Raw genomic sequence first — 24,812 nt, forward strand, 5'->3', positions numbered from 1 at the left:
AACATTAGGTGCAAGAGTGGCAAATGTTCAGTCTTCTAGCAGAGTATAATAATTCAGGAACAAACAGTGTTAGTTTTGAGCTAACAAGGTGTAGAGCTGGATGAACACAGCAGGCCAAGCAGCATCCGAGGAGCAGGAAGGCTGACGTTTCAGGCCTAAACCCTTCTTCAGAAATGCCCAAAACGTCAGCCTGCCTGCTCCTCTGATGCTGCTTGGCCAGCTCTACACCTTGTTATCTCAGATTCTGCAGCATCTGCAGTTCCTACTGTCTCTGAAACAATTAGTTTTGAGCTCTTAATTTAGTTACTTTTTATTGGCAAGCCACTGAAATAAAATGGTTTTAATTCTGCTGAATTTGAAATAATTTATGCCAACAGCAGGACCTGACATTGGCATAGTTCCTCTCACATGGTTAGATGTCAGGGAAGAACTGGGGACAGACCTGAAAAATGCTGATCAGTTGTGTAAAGCATTGGAAAAGAACAAGGTGTTAGTCACAAAATTTTTTTCTGAGATTGCACATTATAATTACATCTGGTTACTGCATTTTCACTTTGTTCAAACTGTGTGGAAAGTGCCAACCTTTCTTTGATTTACACACCTGATTCCATGATGCTTCTGAGTTGTTATATCGAGGATTCTCATTATAAGACTGTTATTGAGTGTTGTAAATATGCCATAGTCAGAGAAAAGTTGCAGGGAAGAAATGTTATGGGTGGTCTGTGTTAATTAAGAAACTGCAAATAAAAGTGTTGATGTATCACTGTCATCCATCAACAGTGTTTGTGTATTACGCAGTGATAGACGTGTGAATTGATAATAAGCCACTATGTAAAACAAGTTTTCTGAGTAGTTCTTTTGAAATTAGTGCTTCATATTTTGTACTTTTGGATGTTCATTTTGTTTGGAGCCATCAGGCAAGGTAAGTAGCAAATAATCTCTTCTTTTAACAGATCCAGGTAGTTCTTTTATTAATTGCAAGAGATTGTACACAGTACATATATATGTGCAGCAATGATAATGGGACCATGTTGAATGCTAGGAGACCATGTCACTATCAAAAAAAGATAAATGTGTTTGGGTTAACTCCTGCCTTATAGCAGAGGGACAGAGGATTGACAGCGGTGATCTTATCGGCCATAGGCATTTGCAAAAAGAAAAAAGCTGCAGCCAGGGCATGAGATATTTCCCTGCAGCTAACTGAAGCGTGAGAATTTCAGTTTATCTCCTGAAAAAAATCTCTGTGTTAGTTCATTGCAGTGCTGTTATGTTCCAGGCTGTCAGCAACTTTCATGAGCTGTAAAAAAAAATTCTATGGATGGGTTTGTGTGGGGGTTAAACTGAGAAACATTGTTCAGGGGGCAGCACCCAGAGTTTGAAACTTCTTGAAGTGTAGAAAGAGTAGGAGAGAGTACAAGGTAAATCAAGATGCCCTGCAAAGAATAGCTTTGAAAGCTTTTAGTCTACAGGAGGAATGGAAGACTTGTAGAAGGGGAGGGAGAATGATGGCTGGTGGGTGTGGTGTAAGTGGTCATGAGTTAACCAAAGTTAAGTTTGATACATTTCTGTTTCTAATCACTTTGGTTGAAATAGTAACAGGGGTAAATTTGCTGCAGAAATTAGGTGGCAAGTAAATGTTCTACATTTGAGGACTAGCTACCTCCATGCAGCTTTCAGTGGTTTGCTTGGTACACCACAAAGCACAGCATAGATTAATGAAACATGCTCGCTGCACATTTCTGTGCTGGCGTGAGATTATAAACCTTTGTCAGCAGTTCTGAAATAGCAAAGGAAGCTGTGGAAAGAATGGGTTTATTTGAATTTCTATCCATGAGTTGCAGTGTTTCCACATCTAATTCTTGATGGCTATTTATTAAACACATCGTTGTTTGGGAGATTGGAGTCAGTGGCAAGAATTTTCAGAATGCTTATGTCAAGCCAAATGTTGTAAATTGTCTCCCAACCAGACATTCTACCAAGATGAATTATGCAGAAATGTTAAATGCTGCTTATATTTGTTTTCAGTGCTGATGTGAATCCAGAACACCACATTAAGATCATTGAGGCACTTATTATGACTGGAGGCTTGGCTGAAATGCAAGCTGCACCAGGTAGGAAGCCAATATTCTTTTTCTGTATTATGAAACTTTCTTAGTAGGTTCATTTTTTTCATAATCCAGTGATTTGAGTCATTTCTGTAACTGTCTTAGATAGCAGATGGTTACAAAGACTCTTTGTTGGTCTTTGCACAGGTTCCATTTAGATACAGAACTATTTTCAATACATCAGCCTTTTTTTAGATTTCCAGAAGTATACATGAGTCATAGAGGATTTGTGTAAGATGGTACCTGCTGATGTGGTATTCAATCTATTTAAGATATGCTGCTTTTAAGGGAAAATGTTCAACAATCCTTTTTTTTATTTGGAGGGAACAAATTTATCAAGAAAACTTCACATAGAAGTGGCATTTGAATGTGTTTGATATGTAAATATTCGCCATTGTACCAAGTTTGGGCATTCTGATTTGTGTTGAAGTACTTATTTGTCAAAGTAGTACATTTTAAATCACCAAATCTATATCATCACGTTTTACATAATTAAGCTGAATCCAGGCAAAGAATGACCACATTGTTTCTTTCCTTTGCTAACTGGTGAAACACAGATGGGGGAATTGAATGTGAAGCAGGTGTTAGTACTTCTGGCAAAGGAAAGGAAGAAAGGGTGAATTGGTTGAATAAAAAGTCTCTTTCTTAGCAAGACTGTGGAATCTTCTGATCGTGATTTGAGTCCGTGCCCATTGTTTTTTGTCTGTGAGCATTTCTATGAAGAATATTGGAATGGCTTTTTCTCTAGGAAAGGTAGCATGTGCATGCAAGATATTGTGGCAGCAAATTTTCAAAATGAATTGCTTTAGGAACTGTTTAAAAATGAAACATTTCTGATTGACTCAGGACGCATTCCAGAAAAAAAAATGCTCTGCAGCTCTCCTGTATTATTAGGGTGGCATGAAATGTGCCAGTCTTGTATTGTTTATATAAGGTAGCTTGTGGGAAAATGAGTTGAATTGTATATCTGAACTGAATAAAACATAACCTGGCTAATGACAATGCTGTGCCAAAATTGAATACTTTGTCCACGGTGTATTTCCATTCCATCATTTTGTTTTTGTAGTGGAACTTTAAAGCTAGACTTGTTTCCAGAAATAACGCAAATCTCAGAGCTGCATATCTCAGTCTTCTGTTGCATACATATTCAGGGACAAAACAGGATTGTACCCATTCATTGTTATACAATAATTTTTAGTTCAGTAATCATTTAACATATGATTACCAGCTGGCTTTAGGCTTTGTTCTGTGACCAAATTATAGAGAGCACATTGTCAAAACTTGTAGATGGCATAAAACCTGGAAGTACTGTGAACCATGAGGAAGTTGGTGTGGAATTTCATGAGGACATTGACAGGCTATTGGAATGGGTTGACAAATGACAGATGGATTTTAATGCAGAGAAGTGTGAACTTATTCATTTTGACAGAATAATTGAGCTTATATACTAAAGGGTACAATTTGAAAGGAAGAACAGGAGCAGTGAGGCTTGGATGCATATGTGCATAAATCATTGAAGGTAGTGAGATTTTAATGAGAAGGCTGTTAATAAAGCTTATTAAGCTTTATTTCTGTTCTTTATCAATAGGGTATAGACTACAAAGCCATGGAAGTTATGTCAAACCATATAAAATACTGGCTTCAACAGGCATGTTGCACCCTATTCTGGGCTTCACATGTGAGAAAGGATGTAAAAGCATTAGACAGAATGAAGAGAATATTCATGACAATTCTTCCAGGGATGAGGAACTTCAATTGTATGGAAACTTTGGAGAATTTGGGACAATTCTTCGTGAAGAAGAGAAAATGGAAAGTTGATTAACTAGGAGTAATTAAACTCATGAAGGGCCACGACAGAGTACATAGGGAGAAATTAATTTGTGGAAGGATTGAAACCAGAGAGCACAGACTGAAGTAGAGTCACCAAACTCAAAACATTAACTGTGCTTTCTCTCCACAGATGCCGCCATACTTGCTGAGTTTCTTCAACAAGTTTTTTTTCTATTTCAGATCTCCAGTATCTGCAGTTCTTTACCTTGTTATATAGATTTGAAGAAAAGATTGATTGTTCCATAATGTTACTTAAACAGGCATTATTGCACAGAGGTGGATCTGAACTTTGTGCAGTCATAGAATTGAGTGTCATTAGTATACAATTGGGAGCTGAATATGCCAATTGAAACAGCATGTAAATGAGGAAGAGATGAGAGATACAGATAAATTCTTTGTGATGGTACAAGTGACTGGAGGAGGTAGGAATGCAAACTAAATAAGCTAAATACTCTGAGTCAAATGAAGGGTGGCTCAATAGAGCTGAACATCAGAGCATTATAATTACCTGTAATTGATTCTTTTCAAAAGCTATATGCCTTCTTGCATGCCAGTTTTTGATGTTTTATTTCTAATTATTCAGAGCAGCTTTCAATTTCATTTGGGCAAAGTATTTTAGCACATGGTCATGACTAAAGCAAAAACTTGTGTGAAAGAGAGAGCACTGTTAAATTTTGCAACATCCCGCGGAGCATGATAAAACAAAGCATACCACCATGCCAAAGACCTATTAGACCAAATGACCAAGAAGATCAATCACAATGCCATGTTTAAGAACTGCCTGAAAAGAAGGAAGTGAGGTAGAGAAGTGGAGAAGTTCAGGTAGGAAATGCCCGAGCTTCGTGCCTGGATAACTGCAGGCTCCAGTTATGCTTGCCTCATTGTGGGGTATGTGGAACATTCCTTGTCCCAGTCCTGTTCTGGCCCCCACCACAACCCTTTCTCCAATATATTGATGATATCATTGGTGCTGTATCCCTACCTCATCCAGAATTCGAAAAGTTTATGGATTTTTCTTCCAATTTCCACCCCGCTCTCACGGTCTATCTCTGACTCCCACCTCCCCTTTCTCAACATCACTGTTTCTGTTTCTGGGGCTAGACTGACCATTAATATACAATATAACCCCCCCCCCCCCCCCCGATTCCCACAGCGATCTGGTCGATACACCCTCGCCCCCTGCTTCCTGTAAAGACTCCATTCCATTCACCCTGCTCCTTCATCTCCTTCGCATATGTTCCAATAAGGCCTATTCTGACAAGACAGCCTCCAAAATGTCCACCTTCTTCCTCAACTGAGGATTCCCCAGCGCTGATGTCAACAGGGTCCTCAACTGAGTCCGACCCATTTTCCACATTTCTGCCGTCACCCCCTCTCTTCTTTCCTGCAACAGTGGTAGAGTTCCCCTTGTCCTTACCTACCATGCCATCACATTCAGAAGATTGTCAGCTGCCATTTCCATCACCTCCAGTGAGATGCACCCACCAGACACACATTCCCATTCTCTCCCTTGTCCAGCTTTTGCAGATACTGTTCCTTCCAGGACACGTGGTCTACTCTTCCTTCACCCCAACATGACCACCACAGAACCTTCCCCTGTAACCGGCGAAGGTTCAACACCTGCCCATTTACCTTCCCCCTCCCCAATATCCAAGGGCCCAAACGTACCTTCCTACTGAAGCAACACTTCACCTGCACTTCCCAGAATCTAGTCTACTGCGTTCGCTGCCCACAGTGTGGTCTACTCTACATTGGGGAAACAAAGCGTAGACTGGTTGACCGCTTCACAGAACATCTACGTTCTGCCCACAGAAAAAGACCCTGAGCTTCCAGTTATAGAGGTAATAGGAACTGCAGATGCTGGAGAATCTGAGATAACAAGGTGTAGAGCTGGATGAACACAGCAGGTCAAGCAGCATCTTAGGAGCAGGAAGGCTGACATTTCGGGCCTAGACCCTTCATCAGAAATGGGGGAGGGGAAGGGGTTTCTGAAATAAATAGGGAGACAGCGGGAGGCCAATTGAAGATGGATAGAGGAGAAGATAGGTGGAGAAGAGACAGACAGACAGGCGGGGATTGAGCCAGTAAAGATGAGTGTAGGTGGGGAGGTAGGGAGGAGATAGGTCAGTTCAGGGAGGATGGACAGGTCAAGGGGGCGGGATGAGGTTAGTGGGTAGGAAATAGGGGTATGGCTTGAGGTGGGAGGAGGGGATAGGTGAGAGGAGGAACAGGTTTGGGAGGCAGACATGAGCTGGGATGGTTTTGCGATGTGGTGGGGGGAGGAGAGATTTTGAAGCTTGTGAAATCCACATTGATACCATTGGGCTGCAGGGTTCCCAAGCTGAATATGAGTTGCTGTTCCTGCAACCTTCAGTCATCATTGTGGCACTGCAGGAGGCCCAGGATGGACATGTTGTCTGAGGAATGGGAGGGGGAGTTGAAATGGTTCACAACTGTGAGGTGCAGTTGTTTCGTGCAAACCGAGCGGAGGTGTTTGGCAAAGTGGTCCCCAAGCCTCCGCTTGGTTTCCCCGCTGTAGAGGAAGCCACAACGGGAACAGCAGATGCAGTACACCACATTGGCAGATGTGCAGGTAAACATCTGCTTGATGTGGAAAGTCTTCTTGGGGCCTGGGATGGGGGTGAGGGAGGAGGTGTGGGGGCAAGTGTAGCACTTCCTGCGGTTGCAGGGGAAGGTGCCGGGGGAGTGTGGAGCGGACAAGTTGCCTCCCACTAAAACGGACCCACTGCTCCCTGGCCAACATCTCTGTCTCTGGCTTGCTGCAGTGTCCCATCAAAGCTGAAAAAAAAAGCACCTCATTTTCTGCTTGCGGACCCTGTAGCCCTCTGGAATCAATATCGAGTTCAATAATTTTAGGGTCTGAACTCTCCCATGTCCTCGCCCCTTACCCCACACACCAATCCTTGTTATCACATAGTCTGCCATTATACACTACCTTTCATTAGCCACTAACTGTCTCCATTAACAGCTATTCACCCTCCTAGCCAGATTGTTATTCACTTCCTTGTCTGTCCAAATGTTCTTCTCTCCCTATGGTCTCTATCCTTACCTATCATTTACCTCTTAACCCCTCCCACAACCCTATCTTCTGCACATAAACCGACATTTTCCTACCTACAGTCAATTCTGAGGAAGGGTCACTAGACCTGAAATGTTAACTTTGATTTTCTCTTCACAGATGCTGCCAGACCTGCTGAGTTTTTCTAGCAACTTCCAATTTTGTTTCTGATTTACAGCCTCTACAGTTCTCTCAGTTTTTATGAAAACAGCCTTGATCTTATTGAATGGGAGAGTAATCTCAAGGGATCAGATAGCCCATTCCTGCTCTTAAGTCCTGCGTCATGGAATATCAAAATCAAGACTTTGCTTGGCAAGGTACCAGTGTAGGTCTGTGAGCGCAGAAGAATGGATCTTATTACAAGTAATGACACAAGAAGATGAGTTGCTATGGAGTGCTGGGGATCGAATGTGGGACACCAGGCCATTGAAATGGTACAGTCCAGAGGTAACAATGGCACGAATGTGGACTAAAGCAACAGGAGTCGCCCTATTAAAGGAAAGATGTGGATGCTTTGGAGAGGGCTCAGAGGAGGTTTACCAGGATGCTGCCTGGACTGGAGGGCTTATCTTATGAAGAGAGGTTGACTGAGCTTGGACTTTTTTCATTGGAGAAAAGGAGGAGGAAAAGGGACCTAATTGAAGTAACAAGATAATGAGAGGCATAGATAGAGTTGATAGCCAGAGACTATTTCCCAGGGCAGAAATGGCTAACACGAGGGGTCATAGTTTTAAGCTGGTTGGAGGAAAGTATAGAGGGGATGTCAGAGGCGGGTTTTTTACACAGAGAGTTGTGAGAGCATGGAATGTGTTGCCAGCAGCAGTTGTAGAAGCAAGGTCATTGGGGTCATTTAAGAGACTGCTGGACATGCATATGGTCACAGAAATTTGAGGGTGCATACATGAGGATCAATGGTCGGCACAACATCATGGGCTGAAGGGCCTGTTCTGTGCTGTACTGTTCTATGTTCTATGTCCTATGTTCTAGGAGAGGGGTTACAGAGGCAAAGTCATTCTTAGAATCTAAGATTCTTAAGGGGCTTGATAACTTAAGTGCTGAGAGGATATCTCACCTCATGGTAGAGTCTAGGACAAGAGACCATAGTTTCAGAATAAAGGGGTGCCAATTTAAGAGTGAGATAAGGAGGAATGCCACCTCACAAAGGGTTGAGAGTGTTTGGAACTCCTTGCCACCAAGAGCTGTGTGGGCAAAGTCTTTGTATTTGTCAAAGGCTGAGATGAATAAATTCTTGATCAATAGGGGAATCGGGGTAACAGGGAAAGGGCAGGAAAGTAGACACAAGGAATGTCAGATCAACCATGATCCTGTTGAATGGCCGAATAGGCTTGAGAGGCTGAACAGCCTACTCCTATTCCTATTTCTTCCTGTCTTGTGTTATAGAGGTGGAGCTGGCGATCTTCACAATGGCACAGAAATGAGACAGGGGCTCCTCTTCAAATTAAATATGACAACAAGTTAGTGAACAAGCTGGTTTAAATGCAGACTCCTACTAGGGTGAGGGATGGTGTCGTTAGTTCAGGAATGGATTTCAGAGTGAGGACCAAAAGCAATTATTTCAGTCTTCTCAAAATTTAAGGGGAAGATAATTCTGCACAAATGTTGGTTAAGTAGCCTGACAGTTTAGCATCAATTAAGGAGTTAAGAGGGTTGGTGATGAAGTACAGCCAGAGACAGTGCCATGGGAAGTGTTGTTGATGTCACCAGTGGGCCAAGAACAGATCCCTGAAGGACACCAAAAAGAAGATGCTGGAACAGGAAGAGAAGCCATTGTGAGGGATTCCCTACAAAATCAGTTATCATCCTCAAATTAATTTTGATTGCCGACTGTGATCAGAATATTGACCAGACATCCTGCCACAGTTATGAAATACTCATTGTCAGGAAGAGCAAACTTTGCATACTTGTTTATTTTAAAGCAGTTTATTCTTAAATTAATTTACATTGTATATAAATATAATGTAGATTGTTTCATAAATTTATCAAAGCAGTAGTTATGAGTGACAGTTCATACTTTTTATTCTCCGAAGAAAGAAGTGCCCACACCTTTTTAATTTGCTAAATGCCAACATGATGGTTTCACTTGCACTGTTCACTTTCCTGGTCCAGGGATAAATAAAACAATGTTAAATAATAATTTTTAAGTGATCACCATGTTGTTTTATTTGAACAGCTGTTTCTTTTCAGTCAGCATAAGTAGCTCTCTGTTAGACCTTTGCTTGCACAGTAGATCATTAAATTTGTGTATTTGATGGTCCATCAACTGTACAAAATGATATTTTGTTGGACAGGCCTACACCAGTGGTGGGGGGGGGGGGTGCGGTAAATGTTCCTCACTCTTCCCTTTGAATTAAATTGGCATTCTACTTGAAGAGCATAATAATGTAGATATATCTGTGCTCCCAGGTACTTTCACAGAGCAGCCATCCAGGATACATCAGTATACAAAGTATTCCTGGTTGAAGCTGAAGAACATATTGTCAGTGGCTCGAGTTAAGTGAAACTTCAGGTTTATCGCGGATTGCAAAATTGTTTCCAGCCTTTTGAAATTCTTACTTAATGTTACCCCATAATCTTCTTTCAGCAGGAATACATTCTCTGAATTTTGCTGCTAGATCCTTTGTGCTGTACTTAGGTTTTTGTTGTGTAGAGTGACTTAAAAACCCTTTGACTCATGATACAGTTCCATGATTGTTGATAATATGCAGTTAAGCAACCATCTGGACTTTCTTCCATGACAAACAGATTATTTTTGACTTGACTGTTGTGCTGTGTGACAAAGGAAACTTAAAAAGAAACAAAGCAGTTTCTATGTTATTACATAACAAAGTGCTAGTTTGGATGATTAAATGACAAACACAGACCATGCTGTGTTGTTGCAGCATTTTCACGACACACCTCACAAAGAAGGGATAGTAGCTGTTGCTGTGTCTACAAAAAATCTAGCCCATGTTTTGCATGCAGTTGTCCTTTTGCAAATGTTAAGTAGCGTTATTGCTTGTGAATATTCAAACCAGGCCAACTGATTTTCTTTGAAACTGTTTGCCAATGGATGTTTGAGTTTTTTGAGTAAGTGAGCTATTCGATCATGGACTCTTCCAGAACTGACCCTCAATTTTTACTGCATTAGCTTATCTTCATTGGAGCGTTGTTCGGTTGTTTCAGTGTCACCGGGTTAGATAGGGCTTGCAACTTGGGTTCCAGCTCCTGATTGCAATCCTGCTGTAAAGTGTGCGCTTATAGATGTCAGGTGAAAGTATGATCAGCCCTATGTTAAATAATGTGACATTCGTTGCCAAAGCTCACAGCATTAATGAACCTGCAGAGGGTTTTGGCAGCATGCCTAATTATAATTTTTTTTAGCAAAGTGTAAAAGTTGTCTGAAGAAAAATGGCAAGGAAATGATCAAAAATGAATCTTCTGTAAGTCTTTCCCACCTCCTAACCCCTAATTTCCGGGATCCAAATAATATGATTGGGAAAGTGAATAGCTGGCTTACTGCTAGTGTTACTCAGTGCCAAGCATGCAGATACGCCTGAAGCAGAATTTCAATCATTTTCCCTTCCAGATATATAAAAGATTCCTGATCTTGGCTCATGGCTTTCCAAAGTGATGTCACATGTTTCAGAAATTTAGTAGAAAACATTAATGCAACTGGAGTGTCACGACACTATAGATATTTCAATCTACTGAGAAAAATTAAGCCCTTTATTTTCCATTGACCTTATAGCTAGAAACACAAAATTAGACCTTGGCTTCAGAGAGATGCAAAACTAATCATTTTAGTGTAAAAATAATGCATAATAGAGAACAGATTTAAATCCCACTCTAATTCAGTCTTGTTAGTTCAGATGGCATGAGACCATAAGACCCTAAAAGATAGGAACAGGAGTAGGCCCCTGGGGTGTGCTCTGCCATTCCGTAGGATCGTGGCTGATTCGACATTCCTCACATCCATTTTCCTGCCTTTTCCCTGTAACCCTTGATTCCCCTCCTGATCAAGAATCTACCTATCTCAGCTTTAAATATGCACAAAGAATGTGACCCCGCAGATGTCTGTGGCAAGGAGATCCAAAGACTCCCAACCCTCAGAGAAGAAATTCCTTCTTGTCTCAGTCTTAAATTGGCTCCATTTTATTCTGAGACTAGTCTTGGGCCCTCCCGTGAGGCGATATATCCTCTTAACATTTGGACATGGGGAGGCCATCTTTAGAATACTCCATACAATTCTGGTCGCCCTTCTGTAGGAAAGATATTGTTAAAACTTGAGAGAGTACAGAAAAGATTTACAAGGATTTTGCTGGGACTGAAGAGTTTGAGTGATAAGAAGACGCTGGGGCATTTTTTTCCTGGCGCTTTAGAGGCTGAGAGATGACCTTGTAGACATTTATAAGGGGCATGGATAGGGTGAGTAACCAAAATCTTTTTCTTACGGTGGGGGAATCCAAAACTAGAGCCATAGGTTTAAGGTGAGAGGGGAAAGATTTTAAAAGGACCTGACTGGTAGCATTTTCGTGCAGAGGATGGTGCATGTATGGAACAAGCTGCCAGAGGAAGTAATGGAGGTGAGTACAATTACAACATTTAAAAGACATCTTGAATAGGAAGGGTTTAGAGGGACATGGGCAATTGCTAGCAAATGGAACTAGATCACATTGGTATGTCGGGCCAGCGTAGATGAGTTGGATCAGAGGGTCTATTTCTGTGCCGCATGACTTTATGACCCTGCTAAGACCTTTAAGAATCCTATATGCTTCAATGAGATCATCTCTCATGCTTCTAAACTCAAGTAAATGGAGTCCCAACCTGTTTAGCCTTTGCTCATAAGTCAATCCCTCCTTACTGGATAACATCCCTATGAGCCTTTATTGAACTTGCTGTTTCCTTAAATAAGGGGACCAACACTGCTCACAGTACTTTCCAGATGCTTATACAGTTGAAGTAAAAATTCCTGACTCTTATATTCTAACCCTTCTGAAATAGGAGGCAACATTCCATTAACCTTCCTGATTACCTGCTGCACCTCTGTACTCGTTTTCTGTTTTGTGCATAAGTCCCCCCAAGTTTCACTGTGCCACAGCTTTCTGCAATTTCACTCCATTTAAGTAATATTCTGTACTTTCATTCTCCCTTCCGAAATGAGCAAATTCACATTTTCCCACATTTATACTCCATTTGCCAACTTCTTGCCCACTTGCTTAACCTATCAATATCTCTCTATAAACTGTTTATATCCCTATTACAGCCTGTATTTCCAGGTATTTTTATGTGGTCTACACATTTAGCTACAGTACATTTATACTTTTTTCTTCCACATTGATATACATTATAAACTGTTGTGGTCCTGGCACTGATGCCTGTAGAACCTCACTGCTCACAGGTCACCAATGTGAAAAAGACATCCCTACCTCCCCACCTATACTCTCCTCTCCACCTATCTTCTCCTCTATCCATCTTCGGTCCGCCTCCCCCTCTCTCCCTATTTATTTCAGAACCCTCTCCCCATCCCCCTCTCTGATGAAGGGTCTAGGCCCGAAACGTCAGCTTTTGTGCTCCTGAGATGCTGTTTGGCCTGCTGTGTTCATCCAGCTTCACGCTTTGTTATCCTTATTCCCACTTGCTGTTTCCTGCCCATGAGCCAATTCTCTATCCAGGCCAATGTACAACCTCTGACATTGTGAGTTAATGTGTTATGACTTAGTATTTTATGGAGTACCTTGTTGAACGCCGCCTGGATATCTTAAATATAACACATTTTCTGGTCCCCCTCTAATCAACCTGGTAGAGACTTCCTTAAAGCATCTTTTAAAAAGTTGGTCAGACACGATTTCCCCTTCATGAAGCCATTTTGACTCTGCTTGATTACATTGTGATTTCCAAATGTTCTACTACTATTTCCTTTATATTTTATTCAACTAATCAGCCTACAGTCATCTGTTTTTGCCTCCCTCCCTTTTTGAATGGGCTGTCAGGTTAGTAGTTGTCTCATCCTCCAGAACTTCTCTAGAATCCGAGGATTTTTGGCAAATTACAACCAATGCATCCACTATCTCTGTAGCTACTTCTTTTAGGATCCTAAGAGGCAAGCCATCGGGCCAAGGGACTTATCTGCTTTTAGCCCCATTAGTTTGACTAATAGTACCCATTTAGTTATGGTGATGGTACTTAATTCCTCCCCTATATTCTTTAGTATTTGTGTAATGTTTGAAGAATCTTCCGCCATGAAGACTGATGCAAAATATCTATCTAACACCGTTGCCAGTTTATCCCTCTCTTAGAATCTTCTCTCCTTACTGAGCATTATTTTTGCTGTGAGTCATGAATTACCTCCTTAAACATCTGGCACTGTTTGCCTACTGTTATTCTTGCCAATCTATCCGCCCAGTTCTTCCTTAACTAACTCGATCCTCATTTCACTGTAATTCCCTTTATTTAAGTTAAACATGGTTGTTTCTGACTCAAGGCTCTCTCTCTTAAGCTGAATATTAAATTCTATCATGTTATGATCAGTACTACCAGGGGATCTTTTACTCAGAGGTCATTCATTAAATCTGCCCCATTGGATCCATGACAGATTGCTCCAGGAAACTATCTCTAATGCACTGTATGAATTCATTGTTGTAGCTACCCTTTACAATTTGTGTGATTCAATCAACAGAAGATTAAAGACACCCATAGTTATGCTCTGTTCTTTTTAACATGCTCCTATTATGCGTTGATTTATAGCCTTTCCCACAGAGTGGCTACTGTTTTGGGGTCTGTACACTCTTCTTACTAATGTCCTCTTTCCATTACTGTTATTATCTACTCAAGTGGACTGTACATTATCCGAGCTAAGAACATCTCTCACAGTCATCCTTATTTCATTTCTTATTAACAGTGCTACCCTAGCACCTTATCTGAAAGTCAAATATCCCTGTTTTGATGCCCTTATAACCATGTTTCAGTCATGAGACATGACTCAGCTATGAGATCCTATATATTTATCTTGATTTGCACCATCAGTTAATCTACCTGATTCTGAATGCTTCATGCATGAAGATACAAAGCCTTTAGGTTGTTGTGTTATCAAGTCTGTATACAATTTTACAGTTCAATGGTACAATATGGCATTCACATGTTCTATATCAAGCCAAAACATCTGCTTTTGTGCTCCTAAGATGCTGCTTGGCCTGCTGTGTTCATCCAGCCCTACACTTTGTTATCTTCTATGTCAACCCCATTTATTTTCTGCTCACAATCAACCCCGTCACTAAACTACAAACCTACCCGAGAGGTAGTAGGAACTGCCGATGCTGGAGTAAGAGATAACACAGTGTGGAGCTGGAGATAGACAGCAGGCCAGGCAGCATCAGAGGAGCAGGAAAATTGACATTTCAGAAGAAGGTCCTGACCTGAAACGTCAACTTCCCTGCTCCTCTGATGCTGTCTGGCCTGCTGTGTTCCTCCAGCTCCACACTGCGTTACAACTGCAAAATTACCTTCTCTTTTATGTTTAATTATTCAATTTTCCTTGCAACTGAACCTATCCCGCCCCCATTATGAAGCTTAAAGCCCTATCTACAGCCTTAGTTATGCAAGTCACCAGGATTTGGTCTCTCCATGATTCAAGTGGAACCTGTCCCATCAGAACAGCTCCCTCCTTCCCCTGTACTGGTACCGATGTCCCATGAATTTGAACCTGTTTCTCCCATACCAATGTTTGAGCCATTCGTTTATCTCTTTAATCTCATCGACCTTGTGCAAATTAGCCTGTGACTCAGATAGTAATCCAGAAGTTATTACCTTTTTGGCTCTACTTTTTAATTTAGCCCCTAGCTGCTTATTTTCACTCAAGAGAACCTCTTTCCTCTTTCTACCTAAATCATTGATACCGATGTGAACCAACAACTGGATCTTTCACTCCCACTCCAAGTTCCTTTGCAAACCAGATGTGATCTCCTGAACCTGTGCACCATGAAGGCAAAAGAGTTTTTGGGATTCGCAATCCTGGCCACAGAGATCAATGTCTATTCCTCTGACTGTACTAGCCCTTTTATAACTGCATTTCTTTTCTTCTCACCCCTCACCCTACCCCACCCACCACTCTTGAATGGCTTCCTGTAACATGGCACTATGATCAGTTTGCTCATCCTCCCTTCAGCATCCAGTCTCACCTACAAAAACAGGAAGAATTTTGAACCTGTTGGACATGCTCAAGGACTGTGGCTCCATCAGCATTACCATTGGGATCCCTCTACCCGCCTCATTTGTAGTCACACCTTCTGCCCCGACCACTGATTGAACTTGAGGCAGTTAATCTAAGGGTTGTGACTGCCCCCTGAAGTATAGCATCCAAGTAACTCTCCCCCTTTTTAATGTGTTGCAGTGGTTGAAGCTCAGATTTCAGCTCATCAGCTCTGAGCGGGAGTTTTTCAAACAACCGATAGTTGCTACACGTGATCAGTATGAACCACAATGGGATCCACCAGCTTTCACATCATGTCAGTGCACACATTGCCTGCTCCTCCATCCCTATTTTATTTACTTAGTTTTTAATTTGTTTTAAAATGTTTCCCACCGGTCTTTTAGTTTGTAACCTGTAAATAGTTCTCACATTTACCTTCAGTCTGAAAGTAACCTATAAAAGATTAACAAATTAGTAGCAATTACTAACTAGACTTACTGTTATCCTGTGATGTTACTCTGTTTTACCCTGGGCTCCTGATCAATATATCCTGTTAAAACAATTTACAAATTATAAGCCAAAAATCCTAGTAACAAGCCTTGCTTCCCCTCTGCACTGAATTCTCATACTGCCCCCAAATTCCCCAAACAATATGTTCTTTCAGACTGTGTCTGACTGAATTGAGTCAGCTACTTTGTTAACCTTTAAACTAAATTACTGAATTTGAAACTATCAAAATGGAGAAAGAAATGGAAGGTTTACCAGTTCTGTTCCCACCCTGCCTGCAAAGTTCCCGAAATATACTGACTTGGGCTGTCTCTCACTCCAGGTGTGATTTCCCTTTTCCGACATTAGGAACCACATCAGGCAGAAACAGTTTTCTGAACCATGGAGTTGATTTAAACTCTTCCTCGGGATTTGCTATTTTGTGTAATTTTCTTTTATTCATTAGTGGGATGAGGCCATCACTGGCTAGGCCAGCATTTAATGCCCATCTCTAAATAGTGAAGAGTCAATTTATTTCTACTGTTGAAATCCCACCTATCCAAATCCACCCATTAAACTGTGTTGTTTTTCTTTCACTGTCAATGGGTTGAAGGCCATGAGCTTTCTTTGTCTCAGTACAAAGGGTGTACCTACATAAAGTGGGCTGCTCCAATGTAAAAAGGCAGCTCAGTATGACCTTCTCAAGTGCAATTGGAGATGGGCACCAAAAGCTCACAGCCCATGAATTTTTTGTTGCATTTGCAGCAGTTACTTCATGCTCACTGTACAGAGGGCAGCAGCTGCCATCATCTGTGTTAATGATTAAGCAAACTCCTAAAAACTGAACATTTCTGCAGAAACATGACATTCAGGTGACAATGATAAACTGCAGCAGTGTACCTCAAAATCTCTTAGTAACACTGAGGCCTTTGTATATGCTGCTGACAAGACATTGTTTTGTTCCATCGTAATTGTTATGATCTTACAAAAGCAATTAAAACATTTTCTTTTCTCTGTGAATCAAACGCACGTGCCTAATAAACTTTCTTTTTTTCAATTACATTGTTATCGGACAGGAAAAAAAATAGTCCTGAAAATTTGGGAAGGGAAGTCAAATTCTTGAACTGAAGAAGAAAATGGAGAGATTCACTAGAAGAATTTGCATCATCTATTTGCTTTGGCAAATAATATTGCAACAACAGACTTTTGATTCAAACACAGTTATAACATGTTTTAGTCAACACAGTGCAGAGCTGGAGGAATACATAAAGTCAGGCAGCATCAGAGGAACAGGAAAGTCGACGTGGATTGGGACCCTTCTTCATTACTGGGGAGGGGGAAGAGAGCTGGAAAATAAATAGAGATGATGGGGCTGGGAGAAGGTAGGTGGGATGGTGATAGGTGGATGCATGTAGGAGGTGATGGAGATTGGTCAGTGGGAATGGTGGGATGGTTAGTTAGGAGAATAGATGGACAGGTTATGTAAGGTCAAGGAGGCGAGATGGAGGATGGTTGGGGCTGGGGAAAGGTAGGTGGGGTGGTGATAAATGGATGCAGGCAGGTTGTAGTGGGGATTGGTCAGTGGGAAGAGTGGGGCGGGTAGGTAAGGAAGAAGATGGACAGGTTGTATCAGGTCAAAGAGTTGGGGATGAGAGGGAGAGTTGGATGTGGGATGAGGCTGGGGCTGGGGAGATTTTAAAACTGTTGAATTCCATGTTTAGGCCATCAGGCTCTGAGCTCCCGAGGCGGAATATGAGGTCCTGATCCTCCAGTTTGCGTGTAGCGTCATTGTCGCGCTGGAGGAGATCCAGGATGGTCATGTCATCAAGGGAGTGGGAGGAGGAGTTAAAATGATTAGTGACAGCAAGATGTTGTCAGTTATCGCGTACAGAAAGCAGATGCTTCACAAAACGGTTCCTGGATCTGCGCTTGGTCTCACCAATGTAGAGGAGGCCACATCGAGAGCAATGGATACGGTCAACCAGGTTGGAGGATGTACAGGTGAATCCCTGTCGGATACGGAAAGTTTGCTTTGGGCCTTGGACGGAGGTGACGGGGGAGGTGTAGGGGTGGGTCCAGCACTTCCTCTGGTTGCAGGGAAAGGTGCCGGGGCTGGTGGAGTTAATGGGGAGTGTGGAGCGGGTGAGGGAGTTGCGGAAAGAGCGGTCCCTATGAAAGGCAGATAAGGGTGGGGAGGGAAATATATCTTTGGTTGTGGGGTCAGATTGCAGGTGGTGGAAGTGGTGGAGGATGATGTGCTGGATGTGGAGGTTAGAGGGGTGGTATGTTGGGACCAGGGGGACTCTGTCCTTATTTTTGTTGTGGGTAAGGGTTTGAGGGCAGAAGTGTGGTAAATACAAGAGATGCATTGAGGGCATTTTTGATCACTGGAGGGGGGACGTTGCAGTCCTTGATAGAGGAGGACATCTGGGATGTCTGGGAGTCGAACGTTCCATCTTGAGAGCAGATGCAGCGAAGGCAGAGGAGTGGGAGTGAGGGATTGCATTCTTGCAGGAGGGTGGGTGAGAGGAGGTTTAGTCCAGGTAGCTGTGGGAGTTGGTGGGTTTGAAATCGATGTCAGTGTTGAGGCGGTTACCAGAGATGGAGACAGAGTGGTCCAGGAAAGGGAAGGCGGTATTAGAGATAGCCCAGGTGGATTTGAGGTTGGGGGGAAAGTGTTAGTAAAGTCGATGAACTGTTAAAACTTCTCATGGGAGCAGGAGGCAGCACCGATACAGTCATCAATATTATGGAGGAAAAGGTGGGAGATAGTGCTGGTGTAACAGCGGAAAAGGGACTGTTCCATGTATCCTACGAAGAGGCAGGCATAGCTCGGAGCTCAGATCCACACTGAAAACATGTTTTACACAGAATGGCCATACTTATTTTGTTGTTTCTAATGTGTCCACAGCAATTCGCCACCAATTGCCACCAGCATATTGTAATGTGTAACATACAGTTCTTGGATAAAAGGCCATTCACAATTAGGTTTTCAACAAGCTACCATTAGCCAGGGTAATTGTCAGTACAAATACCTCAGATGCAAAGTTTAACTCTTCAGAGTGTCACAGTTAAAAGATTTAGAAATTAACTCATAGCTCAATGCAGGGTCATTGATGCATTTTCTACAGAGACCAAATCCAGGCAGCCAGTCAGCCCCTATCCTATATCAGCTATAATTTGGAATGACACTTCAGTTGCTGGATTTGACTTATGAGGCTTTGCTCTGAAAGGACTGCAGGAAATTTAATCTTTGCCCGGATTCCACATTGCTCAGGTGAGGGGATATTGGAAAGAAATAGTTTAAGGGCAATGTGTTGAACTGGCCTTGATTTTGTGCAAGTTTATCAAAAGGCCTTTATCTGATCCAAGATCATTCACAAGCGTCTGGAGACCAAGACATATCATTGGTATATTGGATGACAAATAAAACAGCGACAGGGCTAGACATTAAACGTCCCCATGGACTCAAAACTAGCACAAAGCCAACACCAAGTCTGAACAATTAGGGGCCTCCTTAATTTCTTCCTTATCTTTACTGCTGCGAAAAGTTAAGCTTTATTTTTATGCTAATTCATCTGATTTCAACACACTGAAGAAAACTTTTTGGATGAATTCATTCAATTAACTCCACTTTCAGTGCTTTTATAGCCTTAAGGCCAAATGTTAAAAGCATTAAAATTCAAACCGGTGCACATTCACTCCTACATACACAATTCTTGTAATGTCTGGCATTTCCACCCCACTCCCAGTTTATTATTTTTCCTCCCTTTAGATTCTTCCATCTGTTCCACCCCCGTACCACAGATCATTTTCTAACTGAAAGGATGCTCAGGCCTCTAAAAATGTTGCTTTATGATAGTGTAATGGAACTCCCAATAGCTTCACAATATGACTGTCTCAAGGCACGGACTGAGCCCATTTCAATGACAAGTTTGAATGGTACTGAGTAGGATTGTGTAAAACAATGCCATTTATTTAGAGATAGAAAAAAGCCTTCAGGACAAAGTATACAACCTAATGTTTAGGAAAACAACAAAGCAGCTTAAATGAGTTAACGAAAACCATTTTTTTGTAGATCACATTTCACACAGCCTACTATGAATAATAACTACATATTATTGCATTTGATAGATACACATTTTATCTGAAGAAATAAGTAGTCTTTAGCAAGCACCTTGCAACCATATCCCAAAATATTCCATTAAAATGTTGTATATTTATCTCTATTGTTGCGAAGACAAGGAGAGTAGCTATTTTCATCACAGCAAGATTCCAGAAAGAGCAACAAAATGAAAATAAAATCAAGTTTTAAAAATATTTTCAGGTAAGGGAGGAGAGCTGGCCAAGAGATCTCTCTATAATTCTACAGATCATGATGCAATGTTTGGTGTCCGATTAAACTAGAAGGACAAACACAGTATAATTCTGAAGAAGAGGTTCACAAAAGTTTCATAAGGACGTTGCCAGGGTTGGAGGGTTTGAGCTGTAAGGAGAGCTTCATCTCCACCTATCTGGACTCCATTTTCTCCCCTTTGGTCCAGGAACTCCCCACCTATGTCCGTGACACCACCCACGCCCTCCACCTCCTCCAGAACTTCCAATTCCCTGGCCCCCAACACCTCATATTCACCATGGACGTCCAGTCCCTGTACACCTGCATTCCGCATGGAGATGGCCTCAAGGCCCTCCGCTTCTTCCTGTCCCGCAGGCCCGACCAGGCCCCCTCCACCGACACTCTCATCCGCCTAGCGGAACTCGTCCTCACACTCAACAACTTCTCTTTTGACTCCTCCCACTTCCTACAGACTAAGGGGGTGGCCATGGGCACCCGCATGGGCCCCAGCTATGCCTGCCTCTTTGTAGGTTACGTGGAACAGTCCATCTTTCGCACCTACACAGGCCCCAAACCCCACCTCTTCCTCCGGTACATTGATGACTGTATCGGCGCTGCCTCTTGCTCCCCAGAGGAGCTCGAACAGTTCATCCACTTCACCAACACCTTCCACCCCAACCTTCAGTTCACCTGGGCCATCTCCAGCACATCCCTCACCTTCCTGGACCTCTCAGTCTCCATCTCAGGCAACCAGCTTGTAACTGATGTCCATTTCAAGCCCACCGACTCCCACAGCTACCTAGAATACACCTCCTCCCACCCACCCTCCTGCAAAAATTCCATCCCCTATTCCCAATTCCTCCGCCTCCGCCGCATCTGCTCCCACGATAAGACATTCCACTCCCGCACATCCCAGATGTCCAAGTTCTTTAAGGACCGCAACTTCCCCCCCACGGTGATTGAGAACGCCCTTGACCGCGTCTCCCGCATTTCCCGCGACACATCCCTCACACCCCGCCCCCGCCACAACCGCCCCAAGAGGATCCCCCTCGTTCTCACACACCACCCTACCAACCTCCGGATACAACGCATTATCCTCCGACACTTCCGCCATTTACAATCCGACCCCACCACCCAAGACATTTTTCCATCCCCACCCCTGTCTGCTTTCCGGAGAGACCACTCTCTCCGTGACTCCCTTGTTCGCTCCACACTGCCCTCCAACCCCACCACACCCGGCACCTTCCCCTGCAACCGCAGGAAATGCTACACTTGTCCCCACACCTCCTCCCTCACCCCCATCCCAGGCCCCAAGATGACATTCCACATTAAGCAGAGGTTCACCTGCACATCTGCCAATGTGGTATACTGCATCCACTGTACCCGGTGCGGCTTCCTCTACATTGGGGAAACCAAGCGGAGGCTTGGGGACCGCTTTGCAGAACACCTCCGCTCAGTTCGCAACAAACAACTGCACCTCCCAGTCGCAAACCATTTCCACTCCCCCTCCCATTCTCTTGATGACATGTCCATCATGGGCCTCCTGCACTGCCACAATGATGCCACCCGAAGGTTGCAGGAACAGCAACTCATATTCCGCCTGGGAACCCTGCAGCCATATGGTATCAATGTGGACTTCACCAGTTTCAAAATCTCCCCTCCCCCCACTGCACCACACAACCAGCCCAGCTCTTCCCCCCCACCCACTGCATCCCAAAACCAGTCCAACCTGTCTCTGCCTCCCTAACCGGTTCTTCCTCTCACCCATCCCTTCCTCCCACCCCAAGCCGCACCCCCAGCTACCTACTAACCTCATCCCACCTCCTTGACCTGTCCGTCTTCCCTGGACTGACCTATCCCCTCCCTACCTCCCCACCCACACCTTCTCCACCTATCTTCTTTACTCTCCATCTTCGGTCCGCCTCCCCCTCTCTCCCTATTTATTCCAGTTCCCTCCCCCCATCCCCCTCTCTGATGAAGGGTCTAGGCCCGAAACGTCAGCTTTTGTGCTCCTGAGATGCTGCTTGGCCTGCTGTGTTCATCCAGCCTCACATTTTATTATCTTGGAATCTCCAGCATCTGCAGTTCCCATTATCTCTAAATAGACTGGGGCTGTTTTTCCCTGGGGCTTCAGAGGCTGAGGGGTGATCTTATAGGGGTTTATAAAATCACATGGGACATGGATAGGGTGAATAGACAAGATCTTTGCCCCTGGTTAGGGGAACCTAAAACTAGACAGCATAGGTTTAAGGTGAGCAGGAAAGGATATAAAAGGGACCTAAGGGGCAATGTTTTCACACAGAAGGTGACGACTGTATGGAATGAGCCGCCAGTGGATGTGGTGGAGGCTGGTACAATTCCAACATTCAAAAAGGCACCTGGATAGGTACATGAGATAATGGGAACTGCAGATGCTGGAGAATCCAAGATAACAAAGTGTAGAGCTGGATGAACACAGCAGGCCAAGCAGCATCTTAGGAGCACAAATGACAGGAAGGGTTGAGAGGGATATGGCCAAATGCTGGCAAATGGGACTAAATTAATTCAGAATTTCTGGACAGCAAGGACAAGTTGGGTCGAAGGGTCAGTTTCCATATTGGAAATCTCTATGACTCTATCATTCAAAATGGTAACTCTGTTTCTCTCTCCACAAATGCAGATCTCCTGAGTTTCTCCAGCATTCTGTGTTTGTTTCAGACTTCCAGAACCCACAGTATATTTGCTGTTAACTATTAGGACATTCAAACTAAGCTCTCACTTAAGGGCTTATCAGAAAGATGACATTCCTAACCGTGCAGTATTCCCTCATTACACTGAATAAAAAAAAGGCTAATTTGTGATCTGAATGCTTGGGCTGAGTAGACTTCATATTTATTCATTAGGTTGGTGATATATTCCAGATTCTACCAAGATAACAACAACGTGGACTAATACAGTGCCTTTATCATAAGAAGTGATTCCAAAGCATTTGACCGAGACAGACTTGGACAAAAACAGATGCTGAGTGGGGTTGGGTGGTTGGGGCAGGGTGTGCGGTGGCTACATTATCAGCACTGCTGCAGCTGGTATAATCTAACTCAACAAAAATAACAAAGATTTAACTTTGGAAAGAGGGGTCTGTATAGTTCAGTACCATATTATGCCACTGGGAATGCAAGGAAGTTTTAAGTGAAGAAACGCAGAGCAAACTCTGCAAGTATATTGCTCTTAGCTCACAGGCACAAGTTTAAAACATATCCACATTGTTTATTCTGAGCTTCAGTAAAATATTTTAACTACAAGGTCGAAATAAATCACTTGATTTTGATTGTGTTGTGTATAAAGCAAATGACATTTCGAAATATTGTTATAGTTTCTCATTGTGATAGTGATTCTTTTTTAAAAATATATTTTTGTTAAACTAAATTGTGCTCAACTGAAGAAATGTTCACAGCATAATTTAAAAGCACTTTCCAAAATAAAATTCTGTGTAAACTTATCTTCCAATTTTATTAAAATACAAATAAAATTAGCTGCTGGACTTTGATTACAATTGAATACCAATGATAAATTAACTTTATCGGCATGAATTTTCATTCCTTCATCTAACCTGTTTCACTTTGTACTGACAAGTATTACAAAATCCTCTCACAAAGTTCCACTTAAAATGTATCAAGCCCATTCACCAGCTGATCTGACCAGCTGATAAATACAACGGAAACTAATTTTGATATTATCAGAATTCATCCTGCTGGTTCAATGAAGCTACCACAGGCACTAAGGCAAGGGTCTGCAACTTGCGGATCCAGAACCATATATGGACGCTTGTTAACCCATTTGTGGTTCCCAGCATACAGTTGGCTTGCATAAACATGAAAAAGCCAAAACAACGTTAAATTAAGAAAATTAGAGCTGTGTTTTTTTTGTGATAATAAAATCTCATCATCATGCTGTGCTTTATGGTTTCAAATGATTACTTTCACCAAGAAAATCATCATACCCCATACAAATCTATTTGAGGTACAGCTATACTATGGTTATCGAGAAACAGATTTTATGATTGTGGATATTGTGGTTTCAAATGAAGCTGAGATATACATTGTTCTGAATGTGCAATTAGAATATTTTTCATGAGGAGAATCAGTAATGAAGAAAATTCTATGCACCTTGTTATGATCCCAGTGATGAGAGTAGTGGACAGACTGGAACTTTGTCATGATCCAGCTTAATAAACAACATTGTCCTGAAGAACAGAGTGATGGGAAGAACTAGAATATAGAACATAGAACATAGAAAAGTACAGCACAGTACAGGCCCTTCGGCCCATGATGTTGTGCTGTGAAATAATCCTAATCCAAAACTAAAATAACCTAACCTACATTCCCCTCAATTCACTGCTGTCCATGTGCATGTCCAGCAGTCGCTTAAGTGTCACTAATGACTCTGCTTCCACGACTACCACTGGCAAAGTATTCCATGCGCTCACAACTCTCTGGGTGAAGAACCTCCCTCTGACGTCTCCTCTATACCTTCCTCCTAATACCTTAAAACTATGACCCCTTGTGGCAGTCAATCCTGCCCTGGGGAAAAGTCTCTGGCTATCGACTCTATCCATGCCTCTCATTACCTTGCACACCTCGATCAGGTCACCTCGCTTTCTCCTTCTCTCCAGAGAGAAAAGTCCAAGCTCAGTCAACCTGTTCTCGTAAGACAAGCCCTCCAGTCTAGGCAGCATCCTGGTAAACCTCCTTTGCACCCTCTCCAAAGCCTTCACATATTTCCTATAACAGGACGACCAGAACTGGACACAAT

General features: G+C 42.7%; 1 protein-coding gene across 1 annotated transcript in view; it reads left to right on the plus strand.

Moving 5' to 3' along the window:
• pik3r3b (phosphoinositide-3-kinase, regulatory subunit 3b (gamma)) overlaps window positions 1-24,812 on the plus strand; it is a 536,210-nt gene that overhangs the window by 316,899 nt on the left and 194,499 nt on the right. Inside the window, exon 7 of the mRNA XM_048538883.2 lies at window positions 2,026-2,111. Coding sequence (XP_048394840.1) covers window positions 2,026-2,111 — 86 coding nt within the window. The remainder of the gene's footprint in view (window positions 1-2,025; window positions 2,112-24,812) is intronic.

The sequence above is a fragment of the Stegostoma tigrinum genome, chromosome 8, assembly GCF_030684315.1.
Source record: "Stegostoma tigrinum isolate sSteTig4 chromosome 8, sSteTig4.hap1, whole genome shotgun sequence".
In the NCBI taxonomy this organism is placed as follows: Eukaryota; Metazoa; Chordata; class Chondrichthyes; order Orectolobiformes; family Stegostomatidae; genus Stegostoma; species Stegostoma tigrinum.